The 12,607-nt window shown below is 33.3% G+C and overlaps 1 protein-coding gene across 9 annotated transcripts in view; it reads right to left on the minus strand.

The window, feature by feature from the left end:
* The window catches only part of MECOM (MDS1 and EVI1 complex locus), a 528,538-nt gene that overhangs the window by 46,008 nt on the left and 469,923 nt on the right, over nt 1-12,607 (minus strand). For all 9 annotated transcript variants that reach the window (XM_015588564.2, XM_015588563.2, XM_015588565.2 and 6 more), the window contains 2 exons: nt 12,204-12,338; nt 278-380 (listed from right to left, as the gene is read on the minus strand). In XM_015588564.2, coding sequence (XP_015444050.1) covers nt 278-380; nt 12,204-12,338 — 238 coding nt within the window. The remainder of the gene's footprint in view (nt 1-277; nt 381-12,203; nt 12,339-12,607) is intronic.

Below are 12,607 nucleotides of genomic sequence, written 5' to 3' on the forward strand. Positions count from 1 at the left end.
ACCATAGTCTAAGGCATTGACAAAAGGTTTAACTATGTGATGTCCCAGTCCAAAACCTTGACCTCCACTTCAGGGAAGACCTCTGCTTATTTTAGCTTTACAGTCATATTAGCCAGATGTCAAACCAAGAAAATAGCCACTCCAAGAGAAGGCCTTTGTTAAAACTGACACTGAATAGCCAGGAAAACTAATGGACACCAGGCGTGATGGGCCCTCTTGGATGCTCCGGCAGTCCTTGCGTGAGGGTGATAAACATGGCAGTGTGAGCGGAACTAACCGTGGATGTCGGGCGCCATGGGGTCATGGGGATAGTCTTCACTCTTCATGAACAGCAGGAGCTCCTCTCCCGGTGCAATGTCTGCGACTACTCTATAAAATATCTTCAAAAGACAAAAAAAAGGGGGGGGGTGATGAAAGAGAGAGAGAAGTGAATATTAAGAAAGGGCTCGATATCCGTTAAGATATCTGTACATTTTCTCATACCTTGACAAAAATATTCCTTTTAATTTTTTGAAAGAAGTGTGTGACTTCCTGTGTTATATACTGAAAAGTAGCTCTCTGATGACAAATGGAAAGCTGTAACTTTCATGCCAATTCACAAATCTTTTCCAAATCCTACTTCACAAATCATATTTTCTTAATGCAAGGTTTGATTTGTCACATATACCCTGTGTAATGTTGAACAAAGAACTTTCCCTTCTCTGAATTCCTCACTCTGGTGAACCACACACATACTCAGAGAGCTTAGTGTGTGTTGCATGATCTGGCAGTGGTCTAGTTAAGGGTGGCAGAGGCACAGCTACCCACTTTGAGCATGCTCTCTCTCAAAAGTAGCACCTTCTCAACAAGGCGCTTTTAAGCTAATAGTTTGGAAGGACATGACATAAAGAATTATAACAGCAAGATTTGTAGAGAACATAGTCAAAAGAAAGTATTTTGTGTTTCAAAACTTAATCCTTCTCTCACCAATCAGGACCTGCTCTCATGCCCTGGTCTTGATCTCACGCTTTGAAAACAGGTATTATGCCTTCAACTGACTCACTCACCTCACTGAGGTTTGGGGTGGTGCTTATTCCCCTTACTTTCTAGCAAAATGATGAAGAGAGGAAGGATTTCCTAAATCCATTAGTGACTGACTAATGAGCAGTGGGGCAAGTGTGAAAGGAACCCTGACCTCTAGTTTCTGAGAGCTGCCTAACTTTCCTCTAATTAGCTCTGTGACTTTAAGCAAGTCATTGACCAATTTACTTGTCCAAGGTTCAGGATTTTTTTCCATCTATAAAAGCATTTAATTTACAATACATACAAATATAGAATCATTATGTTATACAGCTGAATTTAAGATATTATTATGTATCAATTATATCTCAATGAACAAACATTTCATCGTGAAAATATTTAAGGTGCTTATTCATTTTACTGTAAATATGTTCTTAGTTTTTAATTTATTCTGATTGTTTATTATTAATAATTCTGTAACTAGATAGAGGTATAAAAGAATGAAGTTATACAATTAACTGGTGAAAAGGAGACCAATTTACATTTACACACACACAGACACACAACATACCACCAAAAACAACAATGACAATTACAAAATAAGGATTCAGTTCTGCTCAATCCCAATCCAATAGGGAGAAAAATCACATAACACAAGTTGAACCCTACTAAGAAAGGGGAGCGTTGCTCTAACTATGATTTCTTGCAGGATTATTTGATATTTTGAACTGAGAAGAGTTGAATAAATTAATGTCTTATGAGATCAAAAGAAATATGCATAACTTTAGTTGTATTTATCTATTTGTTTATCTTTTGAGAAGCATAGGACATTAAACATAAGTACGTGCCTTTTTATTCCAGTAGGTGGCTCTAAAGTCCAATTGTTTATTTTTCTATAAAAAGACCAGAGCACAAAATTGTGCTAAATTCAAAAACATAACTCAAGTAGGAGCATTTTCTGCTTGGTTTCTTTCCTATTGAAATAAAATCTTTTTTTTTTTTTTCATTCAACAGTAATTTAACCATGTGAAGTTGGTTTATAGAAAATAATGTCAAACATAAAATGTTGCTATAATATGTTATAATATAACCTAATATTTTTATATCAATCCATGGATAGAATCCAGACTATCTTAGGAAAATTACTCCTTGCTAAGTGATCTTTCTACAAAAACCAGTGAATTTACAGTTTGCATTTTATTTAACCTTAAGCCTCATATTTTCCCTTCTTTGAAAGTACACTGAGAGGAATAGTTCTGCTCAAAAACCTACCAGATTAAACAAAATTAGTGTTTTTTTCTCCCAAAACTTCCAGTTAAATGCTCATAAGTACCCTGTTTCATTCTGGAGTTCTATTTCCCCTTAGAAAACAATGGACTTCTCTCAACAGTTTGAATCACCTCTTTTTTTGGCATCTCTTAAAGGTTTAACTTATTAGCTTCCTTTCCAACAACATGTTGACATTTGAATTGTGACATATTAGAACTTTTCAGTGGCTTCTCGGAAATAGTGAGGTTAAAGAGACAATACTCTGCAAGACCGTAAAACATTGTAGTTGTCTCTGTTGGGGAATACTGCTCAGACACACATGCCAGATCTTTAAGAAAGCATTATGGTATCACTATTTCTTTGTAGTTCGCTATTAATCATGTCTCTTTTAATTCCATTTTAGATTTACTCAATCCAATGTGAACAGTCCAAGAAACAAAAGGAAAATGATGGATACATTATAACTATATATTATAAAGACAATTCTCTTTGCAGAGACATAGATCACTGCTGTAATTTCTCTTTAAGTGTCCAGATTGTCATGTGAAGAATATTGAGTATATAAAAAGTAAAAGACATGGAAGAGTGTTGATGTTGGCTTTATTTACTGGAGGTAAAGGGTGACATTCCAGGTCGTGAACGGCACAGCAAAGTAGAGTGAGTTTTAACTTCAGGGTGTTCTTTTTGATTTTAAGTGAATTTTTATGGTGCTCATGAAACTGAGGTTTGAAAAGAACTGGCAAGCTCTGGACGTAATGAGGGCAGATTCTGGGCCTCCTTCCTCCTATGGCAATAGGAATGTGCCTTGAAGTCCCATCTACCACACCCTTACAAATCTAGTGTTTTTTTCAAGGTGTTGTCACCACTTGAGATCTTCATTATATCTCATCTCTTAGGATCTTAGAGAGACGTAAGTAAAAGTATGGTTTTCTTTCTATTAACACAGTGACCCCAGAGTATAATCTGAATGCTTGAACCCAGAGATACCTACATATAAAGTTAGTTTATGTTCTAGCAATAATAATGCACCAGCAGGAGTCTGAGAAGTAAGAGGAGTAGTTTAAATGAAAATATGACAGTTTGTTGCCTCAAAACAATTATGTGGGGGAATGATGGAATATAACCTTGGAGAAACCAAGCTTTTCAGAAAATAAGATATCACATCTATGCTTATATGTTATAAAATAGGTGTTTCGGTAAATAAAAATATAATAAAGAACAGAAGGGATTTATGTAGCTTTTCCTGGAGGTTTGTATATTAAGTAGGCTTGACCATGCTTATAAAAATAAAATCATAATGTCTTTAAAATCAGTGTATTCTCAAAAACTCGGCTATATTGCAGAGCTGTGAATTATATGTCATCTGACTTGTGTACCAGAAGCAGAGACACAACTAATACAACCTCTCTGATTTTTGTGTTTGAGAAAAATGGGAGTCATTTAGTCCATTAAATTCAATGAAAGAGTTAACAGGGTTCCTCTCTCAGCAGGAGGTTTTATGGAAAAAGTTACCTAGGTCCAAAATAAAAATGTCCTGGATCTGAGATTTTGAAATGAAGTCAACTCAAGAATAAAAGGGGCTCAGAAGTCTCAAACACTTGGAAAAAAGTTTGAACTGATTCAAAAAGGTTGTTGATTTATTTTTGCTGTGTCTCCTTCATAATGCTCTATTGGAAAGAAAAAACTGTATTCCTCCCTATATGACATGAAAGATAAGAGAAATGAGGAATTATAGTGAGAAAATAAGATTATATGGGAATTCCATTTTTTAAAAAGGCATGATAAAATATTTTAAATGTTTTAAACATAAAATGTTTTAACTCATCTAGAGTTTTCTATTTGGTAGCCAATATACCAATTTCCAGAAACACAATAAGTTATGAACACAACCTAATTCTCTATGCATTTGAAACTTTTGAAAGTTGAAGTGGCCTTTTTATTTTGTCATAGAAAAAAGTTAATATTCCTTATATCCTGTTTTTTATTTTTTCAGAAAGCTATATTTTTGTCTTTGTAAGTATGGATATTACATTTGCATCTCTGAATACTTAAATTTATAAGAATAAATATTTATAGTAAATATCTTAATAGATCTTTTTATATTCTTTTCTTTTTAAATTTGCTGAACTAGAATACTAGGAAAATTTCTTAATATTTTTAAAATTCTGAATCACTCAAATATTTGAAAAGAAAACTAGAAATCTCCTAAATTGTTCACTTTTACTACTGGTGAAATTCACAATTTAAGGCGTATATATAAATATATATATATGAATTACTCTAAACATAGCTACTAAACTTAATTAAATCTTAAAAGCAATTCCAAATGCCAAAAGAATATCCATTCAGTTAATATTCACAAGGCTAGGCTAGAGATAAAAGGCAGTGGTGATGTGAATTTGATTTAGCAAATTTTAAATTTCCAAAAAGTATATTTGCATACATTGTTATGTATAAGTATATATGTGCTTAGGTATGTTATATATTCCATATGTGACATATAAATGCCGTGAAGTATACATTTGGGGGAAATTTTAAAATTTGCATAAAATATTAGCAATCTCATATTTTCAATATTAATATAAATGAATATTTACAGGCACAAAATTGATTACATTATTATGATTACATAATTATATATAATATATAGAATGTGATATATATTATATATAATTATATGTTATGTACAATTGGAATTGGAATTAAACATATTTTACTAAATATTCATTTTCTTTTATTATTTAAGTGTAAGAGGATAGCCACTAAGGAAAGTATGGACACTTATAAGCATTCTGATAGGAAAGTTAATAGGCTATAAAAGACTTTCAGATTCTGCTTTATACTGTCAGAGCCTTTGTTCAACCTAATCCTCCATTGAATTGATGATGCTACTATTTGTATTTATAAATGGTAATAATGTGGGTTCTTGTTTATTATCCTATAAAATAGAAAAATCTAGAATCTGTCAGACTAGCCTTGCTGTCTAGTTTGCTATGCTTGGATCGATTTAAAGTATTATGTTTGTACAATTGAGACAGAAGAAAAATTCAGTGCACAAGAGGGAAAACAAGAAAAAAAGAAAACACATCATTTACTTTTAAAAAGATGAACAAGGCCTCATTGTTATGAATCCCCATTTATTTTTCCTGGTCAAGCACTGGAAGTTTTGTGTATGCTTAATAGACTGCATTTGGCATGTTTAAAAATGACAGAAGTGTGAATTATGAATGACCTTCAACCTATTCAGGAAGTTGTAATAATTGAAATAATAGAGAAATGTACTCCCTGCAAGATCTGTACTGAGATGCAACTTTTTCGGACTATTGCTGTCTTTTCACTTTGAAGTTGACAGCTGATTTCTTCCTTTCTCAGCTCCCAAATTCAGCCTGAATGCTTTATTTTCTACAGCTTCATTCAATTTGCCAGTCAGAAGACTAGGAAAAGCTGAATGGAACTTTAACATTTGGAGGTTAGTGGGGGAGAAAGTAGGTGGCAGTTTGCATGCTGAACAAAGTCAACATTTGATATGAACACATCTGTCAGTCTTGGTGCTGTAGAGATGTAACATCAAATCCACAGAGACAATGTGTGCACATGTGCTGGCTTTAGGAAACATAGTCTGGACCTCTGATCTACCCATAGCAATGTGGAAAACCCCAATTCAGAGGGGCAGAAATGATGTCAACTTTTTAGCTCCTGGAAGAAAGACCCTATTATATGTTCTGGGCCTAATTAGTAAGAGATAACAAGAAGTGTCTTCAGCAGACAGAGATCGATGACAGAATGTAAAGATATCTGTCCAACAGAATAGAAGCTTTATCATGGTCAAGCTTTGCCAAAGCAAACCCTTCTTACTTTCCTTAGTTTCAAAGAGATGGTATCCTATATTTTTCTTTAGGGTAACAAGCTAAAGACTAGAAAATATTAATTGAGAAATATCAGGTATTGTCTTGCTGGTTCTCAAATTTAAAAAAAAAAATGTATATCCGCTGGTTATTCTCAGGACAAAAATATTCATGGAGAAGATTCCCCCCCCCACACACATGTTTAGCTCTTTGTTAATACCATGAAGAGAAAGCCAACTATAATTTATTAGATGAAACAAAACAGAGAGAATTGACTGTTATTTCTTGTTTGTACAAATGGGGCAAGTGATAAAGGCCCACATATTATACCTGGAGTCTGCAGTGTACCCAGCTTGGAAGCCTTGCAAGTTGTCCCTTTAAATAACCTCTAAGGATCGCTCTACAGACCCCACAAGAAATATCCTTAGTCACCTATCTTGAATATAACCATTTCATCTGATTCTATGAAAATTGATCATTGTAAATGGTTTCCGAGTGTTTGGGAAGAGTTTCATCACTACACGATGAGAAAGCTAAAGATCATCTTTGGGTTTCTTACTAGGCTGGAGGCTTTTCTTGTGTCCTTGACCAACATGTTTTCCTCCTTGATGGCTTGTAATGCATTCCGATGACCATCTTTATAGCGCCACTCCAGAAATAGCTGGAGTATAGAATGGATGTGATGCTTTGAAATCTTCCTGAATGAAAAGTATTATATACCATGCAAATATTAATTACTTAAAATAAGCACAGAATACTCCAGGTTGTCCTATTTTCCATTTACATGGTCTGTGAATTTTAATAAAATTCCTAGTCTATGTACTGTTATGGCAATGTTGTGTCCTGGGCATTATTACATGAGGAAAAGCTTTTTGGGGGGGTGGAGGGAGGCAGTGCTGTTTATTTTATTATGTAAATATCAAATGGCAAATTATGTCTGAGACAGTTTCATCTTCGGGTGAAGGAAGTAACTTATCAGCCAGACAACATCTCCCCAAAGTCAGCTTGGGCATCGTTCACAAAGCCAGTCTCTGGGTATTGCCAGCTGGCATTCATCTTAAAACAGCAGAGCATAACTTTGGTATAAAAGTGGAACTTGACTTAAAAGCAAAGCAAAGAAAATGCCCAAAGCCAATAATAATTTTAACATCAAAAGAGGTTATAGAAAACGTGGACAAAAATCCTTGTAAAGGAAGAGCAAACTAACAAATTACCTGACAGTCTACGCAAACATTTTTTATAAGTGGAAAGAGGCTAACAAATTACATTTTGCTTGTTACATAGCTGCTCTTCTCCTCTTCTTTGCATAAACTGCATGAATTGGATGATGCAGGAAAACATTATTTTTCTCAGTAAAAAGCCAAAGAAAATAACTTGATAATTGAGCCCATAATAAGCTTGCAATAATAATACTGTTCAAGTGTCACCGCACTCTGACAGAATCATTGACATGGACCTAAGGAGAAGGAAAACGGGTGTGCCAACTCAGCCATGATCGTCCTGGAAGCAGTTAAAACTTTATAAGGTAAAGCACAAACGAGAACAATGCCTGTTCCAACTGAAAACACTGTAGAATCTTGCTGCTGTTCTTTAACCACGAGAGGGCTGGCAGAATCTCCTAACTGAATTCCAACCTTGTATTCTCTGAGGGGCACTCGTTCTTCTATATCTTATTTCAAAATACACATCAGACAGATAATTTCTTATCGACACATTTCTTTTTATTCGGAGTGCACAGCAGACTTCTCTTATTCTACTTACTAAATACCAGCTGTCAAGGGCTTGTTTAAAAATGAAAGGACTTATCACCTTGTGTAAATGACAAGATTAATAATGCCTTGGGTTTCTGAGAACTTTATTCTACTCTTAGACCATGTTAGGGCAGGCCAGACATTTGAATGAAATCATGTTCCTTCTTATGATGCAGAATACATATACACATATAAAATGTTACCCCAAAGTACACACTCAGGTCATTCTAATTATCATGTGTGGAAAAGCAGGTCTTGTTTAAGTCTAAAAAATCAACTGGCATGAATTGTGCCTTAGTGACATGATAATAACCATGTCACTAAGTATGGTTTCATTGTAAAGAAGCATTAGAGGAAAACTTGTATCCAGAGAGCTATTCCATAAGTACTCAAAACTTAGGAACACATCTGAGATGAGAACTGGCATTGTTTGAGGTGGATAGGGGATCTATGGGTCATCTTCCCTTTGTTTTAGGTGAAGGGTATAGAAATGTGCAGGTATGAAGAAACTTATCAAAGGACGGGATAGGCAGGAGCAAGGTGAGATCAAACCTAAAACAACGTGCTACATCCAACCCTCAAATTGGTTTATAAAAGTAAGATATCTACAAGATGTCAAAGGAAAGGACATCGAAATATTCAGAATGAAAAAACCCTCAGTAAATCATCTAGACGTTTGGCCTACTTGACATTAAACACATGGGTACTTCCAGATGTAAATGAAACCTCTAGATAATTAATAAACCATTTTTATGCTTCCTCAGCATGTTTGGTCCTCTTAAAGACCTGTTTTGGAAAGAGCTCTCGTCATCCAACTCTTTGCTTTTGCTCCTGCCCTATTCTACCTCTCAGTGCCAGTTCTTGCTCCTGAAAGCAAACAGGGACAATTTCACATTATTAAAATTGAAGCATTGTCTGTCTCAGTAAAAATGTTCAGCTAGACACTGTGCCACAGCAATATAGCTATGTAGCACTTTTCAGAAACTTTAAGGAATAAAGGAAAAAATCATTAAGACTTCAAGGATGAAGAGCCTTAAGTGTTTTTAATGCATCTATTATTTTATGACATGGGTATGATTATGGTCTTAATTTATAAGTATCTTTGGTGTAGCTTTCTTTTACAAAGACAAATTACTATAGTTAATACAATATCTTCAGGGGAAATAAGGATGTCAGTCAGAAGCTACAGCTACTGTGGCTTAGCAGTTTTGCCAGTGTTTTCAGAATTTCTGTCTCTAAAAACATTACTGCAATAATTTTGAAAACATGAAATGAAAGAGATCTAAAAACAATAAGTTGAGTCTTTCTAGGCAGCATCGTCAAGAAAAAAAGCTGCCACAAAGCTAACCCTGGTCTGAAAAAATAAAAATCTGAAATAAAATAACTCAGAGATTTCTATTGAAAAATTTAAACTCGGGAAAATTCCCTCAGATAAAATGCTTGTAGATAGGTATTAGAAAAATGTTCATTGAATGGCCTTTGTTTTTATGATACAAAAGATTAAATCCTTTATCAACTTTACTTGAAAATCCATGCTGTTTCTAAGTACTTCTTCATCCCTAAACAAATCAAATATGGGTTTTATCCAGTATACATGTTTTGAGTGTCAAACTGTATTATCATCTTAGCAAGTACATTTTTTTCTCTTTTATAGAACTCCTCTGCATCATTAAAATAACTAATCCAAATGGATTAAACTTGATTTTAACATTAGAATTTTTTTTAAATCTGTATCTTTGCAAAATAAACTCTAATTTACACTCTCATGTTTTCTTCTGGGTCCTCTTTTCCCATCTTTGTTAGATATCCTAATTATTACAGGAACTAGACTGTGTTTGAAAGACTCAATGAAATTCTTCATTTTTATAGTCCAAGACTTATACCTGACATGTTACTAAAATTTATTTTATGAACTTGAGCTCTATCTGATAATCTGAGCAAAGAGAAACAGTTTTTGCAATTTCTTGCAGAGTGTTTCATTTGCTTTTGTGTTGTACAGGTGAGTTGATGTTGTTCATGTTTACTAATTACTCCTGACCCAGGGTCTCTCTTTATATCTGTATAGTAAATATTCTCTCCTACAATGAGAATGTTCATTATGTGATGAGTTGTGTTTATTCGCCATTTGGCAGCTCCTATTCCTCACGAAAAAGAGAAAGAAAAAATAGACCTAGAGAATCTCTTTAGTCAGCTCTTTTATCATTGTACCTATTCCAGCATTCACATTTCAAAGCTGTCTGAAATTGCTAGTCTTATTTGGTTTTTAGAAATATGCATACAGGCTTATAGATGAATATGTTTATAATACATGCATACATTATTTAGGTATCAACTGATCTAAGTGTGATTGTATGCCTATAATGCCTATCACACAAATCTGACTTTTACCTCTGACTTTCCACTCTCGTTGTTTATGGGTGAACTTACTTGACCATGTAATGTCAATTTCACAATTATGTTATTTGATATGCACTCTGTTACCATCTTAAATTTCTGCCAGCATAATACATGAGTTGAAAATAAGTACTTACAGAAATAATAAGTATGTGTCTAATGTTGGCCTTTTATGTTTTTCCTGATTAATTATTTCCCTGGTTCTTCATTAAAGTATGAAACTAGCATATTTTCTTTTGAAAGCAATGCATTTGACAATGTGAGCCTCAAAAGTAACTACATTAAAAATTATAAATGCCTCCTCTAATAAGCAATCGAATTCAGACAGAAACAGCAAAATAGTTTCCCCTTTTAATGCAATCAAGATTCCCAATAACAAGAGTATATTTATTATAAAATATTAGACACATAAATAATAAATGAAAAAATGAATTGGCCACCAGTCTAATTCTTAAACGACCTTTTCACTGATCCTACAACCATTTTATCTGTCTAAGGAAATAGCTCTTATTATAAGTAAATATGAATAGTAAATAATTATTATAATAGAATTACATTATTTCATCTTATAGCTGCTTTTCGAGGTCCTTTAGTTTCTTTTTTTAGGAAACATACCACAAACAATTCACTCATTTACAACCCCTATGTATTACCCACATCTACAAATAGTGGGTGATCAAAAAATGTTTGTTGTTGATGATGACAGTAACTCATATGACAAACTTAGGATATTTTGTGCTTATAATCAATAAGCAATTTAATAATATTTTCCTTTGTCAATAATGCCTCTTGTTTTCTTACAGCAAAAGGAAAAAAACGATTGATTGGTTTATGATTTTTGATACATGTTGAAGATTTTTAAACGATTCCCATTTAAACCTAATTTTACAATTTACTACCTCTTATACAGTTTAGTCAGTAAAAATTATCTGATAGCTGGTAAAATGCCAAAGAATAATCTCATAATGATGACTGAAATAGAGTCTTAGACTATATGACGCTAGCATTACTTAACAGCTTTCAATCGAAAACATCTAATTTAAACTTTTCTTTTTCTTGGTGGTGATTTTCATAGATTGGCCAAGCAACTATTTTAATATGGTCTTTGAAATGTAATTTGATTTAAGTTAACATTGGGTTAAAAGAAATAAACAATGATAACATAATTAAATTCTAACTCAACGATGTTTATAAAACAAAAATTAACAGGCTGAACTTCTTATTGTTTTAGGTATTGTCATGCTCAGTTACAAGATTCATAATCTAACTTTACTGAGTGCAAAATATGTTTTATGATATTTTCATGATCTTATTTCATAGTTATTATTAGTAAAGTTAAGCTCGCTGCATGGGCCTCCATAAAGCAATTTCCAACAGTGATATGTTTAAATTTTTTACATATACCAAAAAAAAGTATTTTGATTAATCTAAAGGTGTTTCTCATTTATAATTAGGCAAATCAGTATAAAATGCATAATCAGATAAGTCCACACATGGATAATATATATATCTCTATCTACTATGTCTAATAAAACCTATATTATATTGTAAGGATATCTCTTCCAGTTTCTGTGTAAATTCACAAAGTATTCTTGATTAGCTCAATATTTTCTATGAATGTCTCTCTGTTATGATAGTAAAGAAAAAAAAACAGCTAGCAACAATTAGTACTCAGTTTTCAGCCATTCAATCATGTTCAGAAAACTAGAGCTTTTAAGAAGTTTACTGGTACAAAGTGAATAAACTACTCAAAAAAGTAGCAGTGAACAAAAATAGTACTGAAAATGACTTTATTCTACTTCTTACTTATATTTGTGTGTTACCTTTCACCATATCAACAAACAGGCCACAAGGGTCTACTGCAGCTCACTGTTATTTTTATTCTTCAGGCTTCACTGATACTTTAGTGCTTTCGAAGAAAGACAAGAAAATCTTTACAACATACCTGATCATTTATCTGGCATGCAACGAGGTTGTGCTGATCATAACAGCCAGCGAACCTGATGTACTTGAGCCAGCTTCCTACATCTGGTTCACTAGCATCTATGCAGAACTTCACATTGCAAAACTCATCTAAGATCTAAAAAGAAGAAGATGAGAACAATCAATTTCCATATCAGTTCATTCATTAGAATGATTAATTGCTTGAAAATATTTTATTCAAATGTATATCCCTCCTTTGAATCTTTAAAAAAGTCAGACAGCAAGCATATTAATAAAGGAAGAATAATAATAAGTTGTTTTAAAAGTGACAACACAGTGTTTTTTCTAAAGGAACAAAACAATTGTAAATTATTACAAAAATTGATTAATTGGTTTCAAAATATGCTTGCTTTCTTGCTATGCATG

Source organism: Pteropus alecto, unplaced genomic scaffold (genome assembly GCF_000325575.1).
Source record: "Pteropus alecto unplaced genomic scaffold, ASM32557v1 scaffold33, whole genome shotgun sequence".
Classification (NCBI taxonomy): Eukaryota; Metazoa; Chordata; class Mammalia; order Chiroptera; family Pteropodidae; genus Pteropus; species Pteropus alecto.